At 39.0% G+C, this 19,564-nt stretch overlaps 1 protein-coding gene across 15 annotated transcripts in view; it reads left to right on the top strand.

Moving 5' to 3' along the window:
• The window catches only part of FBXL13 (F-box and leucine rich repeat protein 13), a 309,023-nt gene that overhangs the window by 121,401 nt on the left and 168,058 nt on the right, over nt 1-19,564 (top strand). For 13 of the 15 annotated variants that reach the window (XR_013173955.1, XR_013174037.1, XM_077155879.1 and 10 more), the window contains one exon: nt 1,813-1,863. The exons of the other annotated variants lie outside the window; for them this stretch is intronic. Coding sequence is in view for 11 of the 13 variants with exons in the window: in XM_077155879.1 (XP_077011994.1) it covers nt 1,813-1,863 (51 nt within the window). In the remaining 2 variants the exon portion in view is untranslated. The remainder of the gene's footprint in view (nt 1-1,812; nt 1,864-19,564) is intronic. 15 annotated transcript variants of the gene reach the window in all.

The raw sequence follows: 19,564 nt of genomic DNA, 5'->3' as shown, positions 1-19,564 counted from the left end.
AGCGCAGCTTGGCTTACTTTCTAGTCCCTGTTTCCCCATCCATGCACTCATGTGGGCTCCCTGCTTCCACATCAGGCTCCAGTTTTCTGCTTCTCAGTTCCTCAGCTTTTGCAATCAGCTGTGAGTGCAGAAGGCCCTCCCAGGTGAGTTGCACTCTTGAATCGCCATCTCAGTCATCCTCCCGTCCCTTCTCTAACTTTTCCATGGAGTAGGACTGAACTTGATATACCTTATTCAGCCATCTTCCCAGAACTCAGGGCTCCTATTTTTATTGCACTATTTTAAATCCACAGAATTCAAATTTGTATAAAATGCAACCGCACTACATGCTAGGAACCATGCTAGGATGTTTAGCATATGTTCTTATTTCATCCTCACAACTACTTTGTGAATTAAGTTTTAGGTTTTCTATTTTGAAAATGAAAAAAAAAAAAACAAAGGTCCCTGAAGAAGTGAGTTGAATCACAGTGGTAGGGTTGGGATTTGTCCTCAAGTCTGACTGTACTCGCTCTTTCTACTTCATAGAGAGTGTGAATTATACTCCCTATCATTTGGATGAAAATAGATGTCATTATTTATTTGTTCCCCTATATTAGGTCACTCTGCCACATGTCCCCACCCCTTTGGCAGCCAATAAACTCAGTCAGAGTCATGAAACTCAATCCTTATCCTGCCCTGGCCCTATTCCTTATTGTGTAAGAGTCTTGGAGGTCTTACACAGCCCCAAGGATCCAGGAAGAGCACTGGGTTGGAGCCTTCACTGGTCACTGCAGGAGTGCTATCTGCCTAAGACAACATGGTCACTCAAAGGCAGAAGACTCTGCAGTTTCTGAGCCAGGTTTGTGCACAGGGGCCTTTACCATGGTGCTCAAGGCATGTGTCTTAGTGGTGAGTTGCCCTGACCTTCTGATGGCATCCTGTTAGTGGGTCCATTGCCTCACAGGAGGGTCTGCATACGAGTGTAGTATAGGTGTCTTCCATAAGCCTCCATTCCCTCTCCAAATTCCTTCCCCCCCTATACCTCTCCTCCCCTGACCAATCCAATTCCTCCCTCTAAGACTAGATTTTTCTTGTGATTGTATTTTAGCTTTCAGTGGTTGGCAACTTCCATCTTGGGCCTGCCATGTATATTCTATTAAAGGACTTAAATATTAGCAAACAAGCCTTAATATCTTCCCATTTCTTCTGATCTCCACAGTAAAGAGAACAGGCAAAAATGAATGTTTCCATTGATTATCTTCCAAGTATGCTATGCTATTCCCTTCTAAAAGCATTGATGGCTGGAAGTGGTGATAGGAGTTATGGAGGGAGGAACCAGTGTTCACTGGGCATCTCCCATGTTCTAGACTCTGCTCAGTCATGCTTATGTGCTATCCTTTAGGTCCTCATGATTCAGTGTTATTCTGCCCATTTTTACTTTGAAGAAACAGAGGCTTGAGTCCCAGCAACTGAATGACAAAACCAGCATTTGAGATCTGGTTTGTTTGAATCTAAAACTTGTTTTCTTCTCTCCTAGTACATGTTGATTTCTGTCCTTGAATTTGTGTTGAAGCAAAATGCTGTTTCTGAACCACTGGCCAGCACGTCTTCCTTGCCACTGCTCTTCCCAGTCTAAACACAACAGTTCCTGTTATTCCTGTTCGATTTCATCATGTTAATTTTGGTCCACATTTCCATATATAGGGAATTTATCTTGAGTTTATTTCAGCAACACAAAGATGCCACCATGGACTGAAGTGCTCTCATTCTTTCTGCTCTGCCATCTTCAGTGTCTTTGCTTTCATCCTCCAATTTGTCTCTTCCCGAATACAGGATATATATTCCAGCTCCAGGCATCACATCATCATCCAACAATGTACAAAGGTAGGAAGGGCAAGTTGGGTTTTTATTTGTTTGTTGTTTGTTTTAACACATCTTTTTTTATCTAGCAGGAGACTTTTCCAGAAACTTTCAGCAGACTTTCCCGTATAGTTATTGCCTGTTGAAGTAGATATCCAAGACAAATGATAGAATTATCCCTACTGCCTTAGTTCAACCACTAAGTTTGGGGAAAGGCCACTTTTCCTAAGAACATGAGGAGTTGAACATCTGAATGAAATCAGGGTTCTTACTGCCAAGTAGAAGGAAGAGGGGGGATGATTACTTAGTATTCAATGAACAGAGCTGCCACAAAAAATAAATCCAAAATGATTGCAATAAATTTAAGTAGATTAAACTCATCTGTTGAAAGATTTTTAGAGTGGGTAACAAACTCTAGCTATTTTTTAGAAAATATATAGTTCAAATCTATGTCACTGAAAAGTTAAAAATGTAAGGATGGAAAAAGATATACTAGGTAAATACTAAATAACAGAAATCTGGCATAGCAATGCTTATATCAGAGACGAAGGATATTATTAAGGATAAGGAAGGTGTACAGGATATGTTCCATCTGCCCCTGTGGCAAATCTTAAGAATAGATTTTTTTAAATTTACCATTTATTAAATCTGATTAGCAAATGTTTGTTATTAATTTCTGCCTTTTTTTCTGGATTTTTAAATATTTCACAATAACAATTTTTCTTTGTTTTGACCAGCATTTCCCAAACTTATTTGTCCACATAATCCTTTTTTTCCACAAAATATTTTTTATTTTTTTCATGGAGAACTTCTAGAAATACTGATCTCCATGTCTCTGGGATCCAGTGTTTGAGGGCTGGCCTTGACACACCATGGATCAGACCCCCATTAACACTTATATTCCAAATAATGTTTAGACTTTTCATGGGAAATACAGGGGAATGTTTTTTAGGATTCCACCTTCTACAGAGAATATTGCTTCTTTGAGAATAAACCTAAATTAGAAAGAAATAGAAGAGAAATGCAGAGTGGAAAATGTATAAATTAATTAATTTAGTATTTATTTTTCAAGATTACATATAATGAGATGCTCACATTAGTTATATTTTTAGACTATCTAACATTTATGCATCATAAATATTGCATTAAAACAAGGGGAAATTATATAAAATGTCATAGTTTTGTTATGCAGAACAAGGTATTGATAAGAATAGTACAGATGTATCAATATTTAAAATTTTAAAAAATTAATCTTAAATAAATGTACAATTTAGTCACAGGAGCAGATTGTTTAACGGTGAAGGGCTTTATTGCTTGTTTTACTCTTGGGAGTTCTATTTCTAATGGGTTAAATTTTCCTCTAAGTGTTTAGAAGTAGAAGTGTTGTTGTATTTTTGGACATTGGATATTGCACAAAAAGGAATGGTTCATTTAAACAAGGAATGGAAAGCTTTTGACCTTGTGGGAGTCAGTCTTCTAGGAAATTATATAGAATGTCATAGTTTTGGTAGAGGCAGAACAAGGTAATTGATAAGAATAGTACAGATGTTTTTCAATATATAAAATTTAAAAAGATTAAGCTTAAATAAAGTGTACAATTTAGTCACAGGAGCAGATTGTTTAACAGTGAAGGGTTTTATTGCTTGTTTTACTCTTGGGAGTTCTATTTCTAATGGGTTAAATTTTCCTCTAGGTGTTTAGAAGTAGAAGTGTTGTTGTATTTTTTTGACATTGGGTATTGTACAAAAAGGAATGGTTCATTTAAACAAGGGACAGAAAACTTTTGACCTTGTACAAGTCAATGTTCCATTTGATTTTGTGTGAAATGGATGAATATGTTAAACAACTGAGATTTACTTTTTAACATATTTTTCCTTGAAGTAAATGGACATTTGCAGAATTTTGATATGAATATCTCCAGAAAATTTTTCAGCAACATTGAATGAAACCATTATTGTATGCTGTCATATAGCTTATGATTGAACAGTATGCAAATATCATTCTTATGGGCATTTGGGAAAATGCTCAAAATGGAGATTATGTAGTGAGGATTGAGTTTTATGCTGAGAAGGATTTAATGAATAAATAGGCTCATTCTATTCTAGGCAGGAATGCAGTCAGGTAGGACCAGTCTACCATTCTGGAACAGAGTAAGGTTTCTGTGGAAATTGTATAGAAAAAAGAATCCTGAGTTTGAAATCAGAAGGCTAGCATTTGAATCCTAGCTCTAGATAACTGTATAACATTGGATATGTAATTTAACCTCTCTGACCATCAGTTTTCTAATTTATATAATGGGATTACATTAATATGAGGATTAATTAAAGTTCATTGTGTGATAGTGTTTGCAAACAAGTTTACCAACACAAAACATGGTCAGCTATGGTGCATTGGAGCTAAGAGGGTTCCTCTATGACAATTAAAAACACTTATGACCAAGCTGCCTAAATTAATGTCCCTACTGCATGTTTAAATACATTCTAACAGAACTCTATTTTTAGTTTCTGGGAATTGTGAAAACTGGCCCTTCTGTAGTAAATGCAGCATTGCCAAAAAGATCTCTGGGGAATTTTCAATTCCTGTCTCTGAATTTAGCTCTATTTATTTATTCATAATAAATGAGTATTTAAGGACATGGTAGTATGAGAATGTGTATGGCAAGAAGAGAGTAGGGTCAAGAATTTGGATTGGCCTGAGGGATTTAGCAGTGTAAGTAAGTGTATTACACTGCAATAGGTGCAGCAGTGTAAGTCTCAGAAGAGCCATAAACCCAGGCCTTTCACGGGGAATGGGATGGTGGTTTACAGCAGGGCCAACAAATGATTGACTAAATCTGATCCCACACCTGTTTTCATATGGCCCTCAAGCTAAGAATGGTATTTACATTTTAAAATGTAAAACAAAACAAACCGATTTGCTTTTTGGAGAGAACAGTTACTCCCTGTTGAGAACATTGCCTCTTGGCTCACAAAGCCTAAAATCTTTACTCTCAGACCCTTTCCAGAAAAAAGTTTGCTAACTTCTGGGCTACAATCAGTAAACTATAGATACTATAGGCTAGTGGATAAGACCCTGGAAGTCAGAGAGCTGCTGAAAATAAAATCTCAAGCAAATATCAGTGTGAGCTCTATTCTGGGAAAATGGTGTTTGCCTAAGCACTTGGGCCCCAACCCCTATGCCAGACCACTCCTCATGCTACTGGGGCTCCGGCCGTCCCCTCCCTTGATGTGGACCCTCCCCTCCCCTCACTGGAGCCTGACTTCTGTATCTGGCCTTTGTTCTGAGTGGACCCTCTCGTAACCTTGTTCAGGCTCCAAGCAGATGCTGACTTAGTTCCGCCTCACTTACTGGCTTCAGGAAGGGTAAAGAATCCAGGTTTTCCCACCCTCCATTGTTCTTTTGTTCCTAATAATGCAGGCGCTGAGGACCAGACCTCTCTGAAGTTCGTGATATAGACTTTAGCACAGTACGAATAATGACCCAGGAAAATTTTTGAACTTTACATTTTTACTATAATTTATTTTTCATCATATAAAAGGGACAATTTACTGATCATTTCCATTTCAAATGAAGTGTAGTCTCCTGGTTACAGAACTCACAAGCAGGCTGATGGTACCAGTGGGTAGTACCTGACTTAGCTTAATAAAAATCAGCCTTTCACAAGGATATTTTGCTCATTTTCCACTTATTTCGTTTCACAAGCCTTAAGTAACAAAGATACCATGACATGGTAGGAACTCCTTTGGCTGTACTAAGCAGCCGTAACATTTAGTCCTTGTAATATGGCCTTCCAGCACACATAGGAAAGTATTTTGTAAACTACGTGCTATACAGTTGCTAAGAAGAAATTGCTATTATTATTTGATGGTTCACACTGTCATACAATTCTTTTTTTTTTTTTTTTTTTTGGTGGTGAATCTATTTTAATCTGTACAACTAAAGAAAACACCGTTTTTGGTTTATTTTGCAAGCAGGATATATATATACATATAGTTGTATATACATCTTTGTGCAGTTGTTCCATTATATTCTTTGGAAAAGTTTCTAGAAATAAATTTGCAAACTGAAAGTGTTCATACATTTTAAAAGTTTGGAAATGGGTTAATTGACCTCTGGAGAGACTGTACCCCTTCCAACTCAACCTTTTATTATTATTGTTATTATTATTAGAGAAGTTGTAGGTTTACAGAAAAATTTAGCATAAAATACAGGATTCTCATATACCACCCTATCACTAAAACCTTGCACCAGAGCTGTACATTTGTTACAATCAATGAAAGCACATTTTTATAATTGAAACATTAACTGTAGTCCATGGTTTAACTTAGGGTTCACTGTGTTATGCAGTTCCATGTATTTTTTTAATTGTTATTTTAGTAACATATATACATTCTAAAATTTCCTTTTTTGACCACATTTCCATTGTCCCAAATAGAAAGTGTATATTTTAAGCCTTAACTCCCAGTTACTGATCTCCACCCTGTCCCCTGGTAACCTGTATTCTATATTCTTACAATTTGAAGTTCATGTGTTCTATTTTATATCAGTGAGATGATACAATATTTGTCTTTTTGAGTCTGTTTTATTTCACTCAACATGATATCTTCAAGGTTCATACATGTTGCATGTATCAGAACTTTATTTTTTTATGGCTGAATAATGTACATCATGTGTATGTACTACATTTTGTTTATCGTTCATTGGTTGATGGACTCTTGGGTTGCTTCCATCTTTTGGGAATTGTCAATAATGATGCTATAAACATCAATATGCAAATATCTGTTCAAGTCCCTGCTTTCATTTCTTTTGGGTATAAACCTAGAAGAGGTCTGAGGAAACTCCAAACTGTCTTTCACAGCAGCTGCACCATTATATATTGCCACCAGCAATGAATGAGTGCTCCTAGTTCTCCATCTTCTCCAACACTTGTTATGGTAGTTAGGTTCAGATGCCAACTTGGCCAGCTGATGGTGCCTAGTTCTGTTGCTGTGGGCTTGAATCATTAGCATGTGAAACTCATCTGTGAGTGATTACATCTGCAGTCGGTTAAGGGGAGTGTCTTCTGCAATGAGTGATGTTTAATTATCTGGAGGCTTGAAAGAGAGAGGTCAGAAGAGAGCTCAACACAGCACAGCCCTAGCAGTTCAGCATACCTCATCTCAGCACTAGCAGCTCAGCCCAGATGTTTGGAGATGTGGGGTGGGGTGGAGAGGGGGAGGGGGTGGAGGCCGGGGGTTGCTCCGGGGAGGGCTGTTGGAGCCTGGGGACTGGGAGAGAAGGCCAGAGGACTTTGCCCTGCGCCCTCCCGTGTGGGAGAGAACCTTTGATGAAAGTTGGCTGCCTTTCCTCTGGAGAACTATGGGTTTTTAACTAGGTAGTTCCCCTTTTGTTGAAAGCTGGTTCTTCTCTGGTGTGTTGCATTCTGGCAGCTTTAGTAGACTAAAACAGATTTGGTATCAGATAAGTGGGGTGCTGCTGCAACTTGCAAATACCAGACATGTTGGAACAGTTTTTTTTATGGATAAGGGGAAGATTTTGGAGGAACTGTGAGGAGCTTGATGGAGAAAGCCTGGAGTACTTTGAAGAGACTATTGGTATAAACAGAACCACTGCCAATATGGACAAAGGGGAAAAGAAAAGGGACAAATTAGTTTGCAGAGTGAGAACCATGGAAGCTAGGGTCTGAAGCCAAGAAAACTGGGGCCAGGAGAGCAGACCCACCCACATATGTGGAGAGGGTGAGTTTGTCCCAGGAGCAGAGGGCGGGCTCTCTGCTTCATTGCTCAGGAAGAGTTGTGCCATCCAGGCACTGGAGATGGTGAAGCTCAAAAACTCAAGACTGGTGGGAGCCTGGCTGCTACCCCTTTGTTTTGGAGGTGTTGTGTGTGTGCTCTGGTGATGGTAGAGATCCCAGGTGTGGGACGTGGGTCAGGGGTGGGTGATGCCAAGTGGGCAAACCCTGGTGTGGGTGCACAGGTGCAGTGTGGGTGGGGTTGAGGCATGGGTACACATGTGTACAGGGCTGGGGCTATGTAGCATAGATGTGTACGTGAGCACCTGCCAGAAGTGGGAGTAGGGTGCTTGTGTGGGGATGGGGGGGGTGAGGCAAGGGTGTGCACATGTGTGGGGCACGGGTTGGGGCGCAGGGGTCTAGAGGTCGGTACACAGATGCTTCGGCGCTGAGTGGGGAGGATTTTGACTGTGCGGTGCGTGAGTCTAGTGGGCGGGACCCTTGTGTGTGCGTGTGCAGTGGGGCAGGGTTGCACCTATGTAGGCTGGGAATGGATGTGGCCCAGAAGCCCCCGTGAGCACTTGCCCAGAGCTGGGGGTCATGCTGGGAGTGCGTGCATACACAGATCTGGGGGACCCTGATGTATGAGTGTGCAGAGCTCAGAGGGGGTAGGGTAGGGTTGCATGACTGTATGGGTTTGGGGTAGGTGTGGTTGGGGCATGAGGATGAGCTGTAGTTGCCCAGATGTGCAGGTAACCCACCTGCAGGGGGTGGGGTGGGGGAGGTGGGGGTTGAGAGCTGGCCGCTCGTGCTTGGGTCTCAGGCGGGACAAGGTGAGACTGTATGCCCTTTGAAGGAGAGGTGGGTCAGGCTGGGGCATATGAACTTGTGTGTGGAGGGGGTAAGGATATGTGGGGAGGAGGGGTTGGGGTGGGGGCACTTGGAGTGTGGCTAGGGGGGTCAGGTGATGGTGTTCAGGTGCATGGGCTGCGGGGGGAGTCACAGGGTAGGGGTGGCATATGTCTGGCTGGTGCGTTCAAAGAACATGGCTTGGCTTACTTCCTTGTCCTTTCTCCTTGTCTGTGCACTCCTAAGGGCTCCTGGTTTCCATTTGGAAAGGGGCTGTTAGGCTGTTCGCACTAGCTGGATGGTGTCTGTTCTCTGCATCTCAACTCTTCAGCTTTTGCAACCAGGGACTTCCTGTGGGGTATACAAGACCCTCACCAATCGCTTACACCCTGGAATTGGAATCCCAGTCGCCTTCCAGTCACTTTAGCTGTTTCTTGGAGCAGGGGTGAACTCGACCTATCCTATTTCACCATCTTTCCAGAACTCATATATCATCATTTACGTATTTGTAATGTTAATTTTCCTCACATGGGCAGGCTCTGGGAATCAAACTCGGGTCTACAGCATGGCAGACGAGAACACTGCCACTGAGCCACCATTGTCTGCCCTCCAGGTACATTTTAATGTAATTATAGTACAGATTTTAAAGTTTGGTATGGCTTACAGTTCCACAGTTTTTCATTTTTTTCTTCTAGCTGCACCAAGATACTGGACACAAAAAGAAATATCAATGTAATGATTCAGCAGTCCATACTCATTTGTTAAATCCTGTCTTCTCTGTTATATTCCTCTTTTTTTTTCTTTTATGTGAAAAATAGCATATATATAAATTTCAAAGTCCATCGTAACAATTGTAGAACAGACTTCAAAGTTTGGTATGGGTTACAATTACACAGTTTTAGGTTCTTACTTCTAGTTATTCTGACATACTGGAGACCAAAAGAAATATCAAAATAATGATTCAATACTCATATTCATTTGTTAAAGCCTATCTTCTCTGTATAACTCCATCATCACCTTTGATCTTTCTCCCACTCTTTAGGGGTATTTAGGCTATGCCCATTCTAACTTTTTAAGCAGCCATCAATAGTATGGGATAGGGGGATGGAACTAGTTGATGTTTTGGAGAGGCTGGCCCCTCTGCATTTCAGGACTTATCTGGTCCAGGGACCCATCTGGAGGTTGTAAGTTTCTGGAAAGTTATCCTAGTGCATGGAACCTTTGTAGAATCTTATATATTGCCCCAGGTATTCTTTAGGCTTGACAGGAATGGTTTTGATTGGGGTTTGGCAAGTTATGATAGGTAGCAATGTCTTACTGAAGCTTGTGTAAGAATGCCCTCCAGAGTAGCCTCTCGACTCTATTTGAACTCTCTGCCACTGTTATCTTATTTGTTACACTTCTTTTCCTCCTTTTGGTCAGAATGGCATTGTTGATCTCACAGGGCTAGGGCCAGGCTCACCCCTGGGAGTCATCTCGCATGTGACCAGGGAAAATTTCATTCCTGGATGTCATATCCCATGTAGCAGGGAGGGTGATAGTTTCACTTGCAGAGTTGGGCTTAGAGAAAGAGAGAGACCATATCTGAGCACAAAAGAGGTCCTCCAGAGGTGACTCTTAGGCATACCTGTAGGTAGGCTAAGCTTCTCTGCTACATACATAAGCTCAAGATCAAGGAGTTGGCCTATTGATTTGGGTGTTTCTAATGTTTGACAAGTATCAGGGTTTTCCCAGATGGTAAAGTTTAATAGTTCCATATTTTTTCTCCCATCCCTCAAGGGACTTTGCCAACACTTCTTGTTTATCTGCTTAATATAGTCTGGCATTACATTAAGCTATAAGGATTAAAGGCTTTCATTCATATTCTGGGCTCCCTGTGTTTGGATTGTTTAAATTATCTATTCAGACAGGTTGAATTAGATTATGTACTACAGAAATTTTAGGTTCTGGACAAATGAACCTTTCTTCCTTTGGTCTCAAAGAGTAGATGAAGTTCTTATATATATAAGAATTAAGTTCAACCTCATTAGCTGACTATCCACCCATCTCAAGCTTCCATATATCTCTAGGCCCCTTATAGTCTGTATCATAAGCCTCTGATTTTATGTTTACCATGGTCATAAAAGTGGAATCATACAGTATCTATCCTTTTGTGTCTGCCTTATTTCACTCAGCATTATGTCCTCAAGGCTCATCCATCTTGTCATGTGGTTTAGGATGTTATTTTGTCTTACTGCTGCATACTATTCCATCACATGTATATATCACATCTTGTTAATCCACTCATCTGTTGATGTGCACTTGGGTTATTTCCATCTTTTGGTGATTGTGAATAATGCTGCTATCAATGTATAAATGTCTGTTTGTGTCACTATATTCAACTCTTCTGAATATACCAACTAGTGGTATTGCTGGGATAAAGGATAACTTGACATTTAGTTTTCTGAGGAACTGCCAGACTGTCTTCCATAGCAGATGTACCATTATACATTCTCACCAGCAGTGCATAAGTGTCCCAATTTCTCCACATCCTCTCCAACATTTGTAGTTTCCTGTTTGTTTAATAGCAGCCATTCTTATAGCTGTATGATGGTATCTCATTATAGTCTTGATCTGCATTTCCCTTATAGCTAATTTGAGCCATCTGTATTTGTTCAGAAAAATACATATTCATATCTTTAGCCCATTTTATAATTGGATTGGTTGTTCCTTTGTTGTTGAGCTGTATGATTTCTTTATGTATATAGTGTATCACACCTTCATCCAATGTGTGATTTACAAATATCTTCTCCCATTGAGTTGGCTGCCTCTTTACCTTTTTGGCAAAGTCTTTTGAGGCACAAAAGCATTTGATTTTGAGGATTTCCCATTTATCTATTTTTTCTTTTGTTGCTTGTGCCTTGGATGTAAAGTTTAGAAAGCTATCTCCTATTATTAGGTCTTGAAGACATTTCCCTACATTTTCTTCTAGGAGCTTTATGGTTTGGTTCTTATATTTAGGTGTTTGATCCACTTTGAGTTAATTTTTGTATAGGGCATAAGGATGCTTTTAACTATTTGGGGTTTCTTTCCCTTCCAGATGAATTTGGTAACTAGCTTTTCCAAGTCTACAAAGTAGGTTGTTGAAATTTTGATTGGTACTGCATTGAATCTGTAGATCAGTTTGGGTAGAATTGACATCTGAACTACATTTAACCTTCCTAGCCATGAGCATGGAATGTCTTTACACCTATTTAGATCGTCTTTGATTTCTTTTAGCAATGTTATATAGTTCTCTGTGTACAAGTCCTTTACATCCTGAATTAAGTTCATTTCTAGACACTTGATTCTTTTAGTTGCTATTTTGAATGGAATTTTTTCCATAATTGACTCCTCAGTTAGGTTATTGCTTGTGTCTAGAAACATTACTGATTTTTACCTATTAATTTTATAACCTACCACCTTGCTGAATTTGTTTATTAGCTCAAGTAACTTTGTTGTAGTTTTCTCAAGATTTTCTTAGTGTCATGTTATCTGCAAATAATGAAAGTTTTACTTCTTCATTTCCAATTTGGATATGTTATTTCTTTGTCCTGCCTGATTGCTCTAGCTAGAACTTCTATTATAGTGTTGAATATTAGTGGTGATAGAGGGCTTCCTTGTCTCATCCTGATCTTACGGGGAATGTTTTCAGTCTCTTATCGTTGGGTACAATGTTGACTATGGATTTTTCATATATTCCCTTTATCATATTGAGGAAGTTACCTTTGATTCCTACCTTTCAAGTGTTTTTTATCAGAAAAGGATGTTGAATTTTGTCAAATGCTTTTTCAGCATCAATTGAAATGATCATGTGATTTTTCCCTTTCAATTTGCTAATATGCTGTATTATATTAATTGATCAAATGATTTTTTTCCTTTCAATTTGTTAATGTGCTGTATTATATTAACTGATTTTCTTGTGTCGAACCATCCTTGCATTCCGGGTATGAACCCCACTCAGTCATGGTGTGTAATTCTTTTAATGTGCTGTTGGATTCGATTTGCTAATATTTTGTTAAAATTTTTTATGTCAAGTTTATTAGGGAGATTGGTAGTTTTCCTTTCTTATAGCATCTTTACCCAGTTTGAGTATTAAAGTGATGTCAGCTTCATAAAATGAGTTAGGTAGAATTTCTTTTTCCTCAATTTTTTGGAAAGGTTTGAGCAGGATTGGTGCTGTTTTTTGGAACATTTGATAAGATTGCCCTGTGAAGCCATCTGGTCCTGGGCTTTTCTTCATAGGAAGATTTTTTTTTTTTTTACATGAGCAGGCTCTGGAAATTGAACCAGGTTTCTGGATGTCAGGCAAGAATTCTGCCACTGAGCCACTGTTGCACCATCCATAGGAAGATTTTTGGTGACTGATTGAATCTCTTTACTTGTAATTGGTTTGTTGAGATCCTCTATCTCTTCCAGAGTCAGTGTAGTTTGTTTGTGTGTTTCCAGGAACTTTTCCATTTCATCTAAGTTGCCTAGCTTGTTGGCATATAGTTCATAGTATTCTTATGATTATTTTTATTTCTTCAGGGTCTGTGATAATGAGGCCCTCTCATTTCTGGTTTTGTTTATTGCATCCTCTTTTTTTATTTGTCAGCCTTGCTAGTGGCCCATTCATTTTATTTATTTTCTCGAAAAGCCAGCTTTGGTTTTATTGATTCCTTCTGTTGCTCTATTGTTCTCCTGTTCATTAAACTCTGATTTAATGATAGTTATTTCTCTTCTTCTATTTGCTTTGGGGTTAGTTTGCTGTTCTTTTTCAAGTTCCTCCAGGTGAGCAGTTAAGTCCTCAATTTTTGCTCTTCTTTTTTGGCCTGGGCAGGCTCTGGAAATCAAACCCATCTTTCTTCTTTTTTAATATAGGCATTTAGGGCAATAAATTTCCCTCTCAGCCCAGCCTTTGCCACATCCCATAAGTTCTGGTATTTCATGTTCTAATTTTCATTTGTCTACAGATAGCTACTGATTTCCCTAGCAATTTTCTCTTTGACCAACTCATTGTTTAAGAGTATGTTATTTAATCTCCATATATTTGTGAAAGTTCTCATTCTTTGGTGGTTATTGAGATCCTGCTTCACTCCATTGTGATCAGAGAAAGTGCTTTGAATAATTTCAATGTTTTAAAATTTAAATAGACCTGTTTTGTACCCTAGCATATGATCTATCCTGGAGAATGTTCCATGGGCACTAGAGAAGAATGTATATTCTGGTGTTTTGGGGTGTAATGACCTATATATGTCCAGGTCATTATGTGTTATATATGTCTATTAGGTCTAATTCATTTATCAAATTCTTTAAGTTCTCTATTTCCTTGTTGATCCTCTGTCTGATAGTTCTATCTATAGAGGAGAGCAGTGCTTTGAAATCTCCTACTATTATTGTTGAAACATCTGTTGCTCCCTTCAGTTTTGCCAGTGTCTGTCTCATGTACTTTGGGGCTCCTTGATTGGGAACATAGACATTTATGATTGTTATTTCTGCTTGGCGAATTGTCCCTTTTATCAATATATAGTGTCCTTCTTTGTCTCTTATGTTGTCTTTACATTTAAAGTCTATTTTGTCTGATAGTAGTATAGCTACTCCTGATTTTTTGTTTGTTTGTTTACAGTTTGCATGGAATGTCTTTTTCTATCCTTTCACTTTCAATCTATTTGTATACTTGTGTCTATGATGAGGTGGGTCAGGCTGGGATGCTTGTGCACATGCACAGGGTGGGAGTGTAGTGGGGGTCACTTTGAGCATGGTTGCAGGCATAGATGTGGTTCAGGTGTGTGGGGTGGGGGGGGGAGTTGTGAGGCAGCAGCTAATGCTTTCAAAGAACTCAGCTTGACTTTCTTCCTTGTCTCTGTCTCCCTGTCTGTGCACTTCTGAGGACTATAGGCCTCCATTTGGAAAGGGGCATGTTAGGCTTTTTTCACTAGCTGGATGGTCTCTGATTCCCCACATCTCAATTCTACTGCTTTTCTAAACCAGGGCCTCCCTACTTGGTGTAGAAGACCCTCCCAGGTCACTTATACCCTCAGATCAATGTCCTGGTGTTTTTTTCTCTCACTTCTCTAGCTGTTCCTTGGAGCAGGGGTGAACGCAACCTATCCTATTCCACCATCTTCCCAGAATGTCTGTTGCCATTTGCTTTTATAGATTAGCTTTATTTATTTCCCCTCCCCCTTCCTTATGTAGGGCTTTTTCTTCTACCCTCCCTTCTCTCCAGAGTGGGTCAGTTGGCTCTACCCTTCCCCACAAATGACTCAATCAGATGGATGTCATTTGGCTCCAGATGGGCCTTCTGCCACTGGGTATTTCTTGTAAGTGGGTAACCCCTAGGCAAGTTGTCATTCCAGACCACAGGCCCTCCCAACTTTGATTAAACATCCTTCTTTTAGGGCTCCTTCACGGTCTTTATTCTTTTTTCTCTGTCCTCTCTCCCTGTTCTAGCTTGCCTCAAATGACCCCTTGGAGAGTTCTTGCCACTTATCTTTTCTCTTGTTATTTAAAAAAATATATTATTGCTAAATCTTCACATACATGCAGTCCATCCATAGTATACAATCAATGGCTCCCAATATCAGCACATAGTTCTGTGTTCATCACCATGATAATTTTTTAGAACATTTGCTTTGCTCCAGACAAAGCAATAAAAAGGAAAACTCGATTTTAGGTCCAAGATGGCAGCTTAGTGAGGTGTGGAATTTAGTTTGTCCTCCAGAGCGGTTACTAAATAGCTAGGAACAGTACAGAACAACTGCTGGGCCCACATCAGTGACTGGACACACAGTGTACACCAGTCTGGACAAGCTGGAACAGCTGTGATTGCACCCAAAACTGTGAGTCTCCAAAACCGTGGAGGCTGACACCCCTTCCCTACAGGCTGGTGCCAGGGGGGACAGAAAAGAGACGTTACTAGCAGCAAGGAGCTGAGCTCAACCAAGTTCCAATTGTGGAATTAATTAACAAATTCTGTCTACTCAAAATAGGCCCCCAGCTCAGCTGAACCTGGGAGTAAAATCTGAGGTTGCTGGGTTTTGCCCCTGTGCAGAGGGAGCAGGGCTACTGGAAAAAAAAATAAAGGTTTTGTGGATTGGACAGCACAAAATACTTGAAAGGGCCTGGGCCGTGAAGGAAAGGAGGAAGCACATAGTACTTGGAGATACACAGAGCAACATACCAACTTAAGCTCTTGATTGGCAAACCCAAGGAACAGTGGTCCTGTTCTGAAAAGGATACTTTTTTCTTTTTTGTGGCTGTGTTTCTACAGCTTGACTGCTCTTTAGATATAACTGTAAGGCTTCTCAGGCTCCAAATGCCCCAGGCAAGGGCATAATTAAGCTAGTCTGAGAGCTTGTCTGGAGGCTGTGCCTTCCTCAACTCAGGTGGAATCATTCCCTCAAGGAATTCAGACACCAGGGTCTGGAAAACTGAAGTGATTAAAGCCAGTCTACAAACTCTCCTCTGTCTCAATCACACCTCCAGCAGAAAGAGTCTGCTGAAGTTAAAGGTACCACATCACTTTATGCTGTGGGACCTGCAGTCAGACAAGCACCACATACTGGGCAGGATAGGATAAACACAGAGCCTAGAGGCTTCATAGGAACATCTTTCAACCTATTAGGTGTTACTGTCAGGGAAAATTGACACAGGTGACTCTCTCCTCCTGGGAGGAGGCCAGTTTGGTCTGGGAAAATCTGACCTATAATTCCTTAGGCCCTCTTAAGAGGTAAAAAGGGCACCATACAGGCAGGGCAAGAAACAAGAAAACAAGAACTGAAAAATTCTGATCCATTAAACAAAACCTATGCTTGAGGTCTAGAATAAGCTGAACTGAATGTCAAAGAACAGATAGACAGCAAAGTTATCCAGCAAGAAAATCCTAGGTAAAAAAAGTGAAAATAATCTCCAGAATAAATTAATTAAGAAAATTAAATGTCTAAACACCAGAAAATAATAATTAATCATACTAAAAAAATTAAAGATATGGCCCAGTCAAAGGAACAAACCAACAATTCAAATGAAATACAGGATTTGAAACAATTAATTCAGGATGTTTGAACAGACATGAAAAACATCATAAAAACTTAAATCAATGAATTGAGGGTGGATAAAAGGCAAGGGGTGAACAAAAAGAAGAAATCAAAAGTCTGAAAAAAATCACAGAAGTTATAGGAATGAAAGGTGCAGTAGAAGAGATGAAAAAAGCAATGGAAACCTACAATGTTAGATTTCAAGAGGTAGGAGATAGGATTAGTGAATGGGATGACAGGACATCTGAAATCCAACAAGCAAAAGTGAATATAGGGGAAAAAATGTAAAAATATAAGCAGGCATTCAGGGAATTGAATGACAGCATGAAGTGCACAAATGTACATGTTGTAGGTGTCCCAGAAGGAGAACAGAAAGGAAAAGGAGGAAAAGAACTAATGGAGGAAATTATCACTGAAAATTTCCTAACTCTTATGAAAGACTTAAAATTACAGATCCAAGAAGTGCAGTGTACCCCAAACAGAATAGATCAGAATAGATGTACTCCAAGACACTTACTAATCAGAATGTCAGACGTTAAAGAGAAAGAGAGAATCTTGAAAGCAGCAAGAGGAAAGCAATCCATCATATACAAGGGAAGCCCAATAAGACTATGTGTACATTTCTCAGCAGAAACCATGGAGGTGAGAAGACAGTGGTATGATATAATTAAGATATTAAAAGAGAAAGACTACCAACCAAGAATTCTATATCCAGCAAAATTGTCCTTCATAAATGAGGGGGATATTAAAACATTTTCAGACCAAAAAAATCACTGAAAGAATTTGTGACCAAGATACTGTCTCTGCAAGAAATACTATTAGGGGCACTAGCGACAGATAGAAAAAGACAGGAGAGAGAAGTGTGGAGAAGAGTGTAGAAATGAAGACTATCAGTAATAAGAGAAAATAAGGTCAAAAGAGAAAAATTAGATATGACATATAAAATCCAAAATGCAAAATGGTAGAAGAAAGTACTACCTGTGCAGTAATAACACTAAATGTTAATAGATTAAACTTCCTAATCAAAAGACATAGTCTGACAGAATGGATTAAAAAATAGGATCCATCTATATGTGTCTACAGGAAACACATCTTAGATCCAAGGATAAATGTAGGTTGAAAGTGAAAGGTTGGGAAAAGATATTTCATGCAACTAGCAATCAGAAAAGAGTGGGAGTAGCTATACTAATACTCAACAAATTAGACCTCAAATGTAAAACAATTAAAAGAGACAAAGAAGGACACTATGTATTAATAAAAGGAATGATTCAACAAGAAGACATACAATCATCAATATTTATTCACTGAGCCAGAGTGCTCCAAAATACATTGGGCAAACTCTGAAAAGAGAAATAGATACATCTACCATAGTATTTGGAGACTTCAATTTCCTGCTGTCATCAATGGACAGAACATCAAGACAGAGGATCAATAAAAAAACAGAATTTGAATAATACAATAAATGAACTAGACTTAACAGACATTTATAGAACATTACACCCCACAACAACTGGATACACCTTTTTCTCAAGCGCTCATGGCTCATTCTCAAGGATAGACCATATACTGGGTAACAAAGCAAGTCTCAATAAATTTACAAAGATTGAATCATACAAAACACTTTCTCAGATCATAAAGGAATGAAGTTGGATCAATAACAGGCAGAGGGTCAGAAAATTAACAAATAGATGGAGGCTCAACAACACACTCTTAAACAACCAGTGGGTCAAGGAAGAAATTACAAGAGAAATCAATAAATATCTCAAAGCAAATGAAAATGAAAACACAGCAAGTCAAAAGGTATGGAGTGTAGCAAAGGCAGTGCTAAGAGGGAAATTTATTGCCCTTAGTGCCTATATCAAAAAAAAAGAAAGCAAAAATCAAGGAATTAACTGTTCACTTGGAAGAGCTAGAGAAAGAACAGCAAACTAGCCCCAAAGCAAGCAAAAGGAAAGAAATAATATAGATTAGAACAGAAATAAATGAAATTGAGAATATGAAAACAATGGAGAAAACTAACAAAACCAAAAGTTGATTCTATGAGAAAATAAGATTGATGCGCCCTTAGCAAGGTTGCCAAACAGAAGAGAGAGGATGCAAAAAATAAAATCAGGAATTGAAAAGGAGACATAACAACTGACCCTGCAGAAATAAAGGAGGCAATGAGAGGATACTATGAACAACTTTGTGCTAATAAACTTGACAATGTAGATGAAATGGACAACTTCCTAGAAAGACATGAAGAACCAATGTTGACTCGAGAAGAAATAGATGACCTCAACAAACCAATCACAAGTAAAGAAATTGAATTGTCATAAAGAAAGTTCCAAAAAAGAAAAGTCCAGGACCAGATGGCTTCATATGTGAACTCTACCAAACATTCAGGAAAGAATTAGTACCAATCTTGTTCAAACTCTTCAAAAAAATTAAAGAGGAGGGAAGGCTAACTAACTCATTCTATGAAGCCAACATCACCCTCATACCAAAACCAGACAAAGATATACAAGAAAAGAAAATTACAGACCAATTTCTCTAATGAATACAGATGCAAAAATCCTCAACAAAGTTCTTGCAAATCGAATCTGGCAACATATTAAAAGAATTATACACCATGATCAGTCGGATTTACCCCAAGTATGCAAGGATGGTTCAACATAAGAAAGTCAATTAATGCAATACACCATATCAAAAATCAAAGCAGAAGAAACACATGATCTTCTCGATTGATGCAGAAAAGGCATTTGATAAAATTCAACATCCTTTCTTTTTGAAAACACTTCGAAGGATAGAAATAGACAGGAACTTCCTCCACATGATAAAGGGAATATATGGAAAACTCACAACTAACATCATCCTCATTGGGGAAAAACTGAAAACTTTGCCCATAAGATCAGGAACAGGACAAGGATGTCCACTATTATCACTGTTATTCAGCATTGTTTTGGAAGTTCTAGCTAGAGCAATTAGACAAGAAAAAGAAATACAAGGCATCAAAATTGGAAAGGAAGAAGTAAAACTCTCAATTTGCAGATGATAGAGTACTATATGTTGAAAACCTCAAAAAATCCACAGCAAAACTACTAGAGCTAATAAATGAGTATAGCAAAGT

Source organism: Tamandua tetradactyla, chromosome 1 (genome assembly GCF_023851605.1).
Source record: "Tamandua tetradactyla isolate mTamTet1 chromosome 1, mTamTet1.pri, whole genome shotgun sequence".
Lineage (NCBI taxonomy): Eukaryota > Metazoa > Chordata > Mammalia > Pilosa > Myrmecophagidae > Tamandua > Tamandua tetradactyla.
The sequence above is the reverse complement of the archived record's forward strand: the minus strand, read 5'-3'. Positions and strand labels throughout refer to the sequence as shown.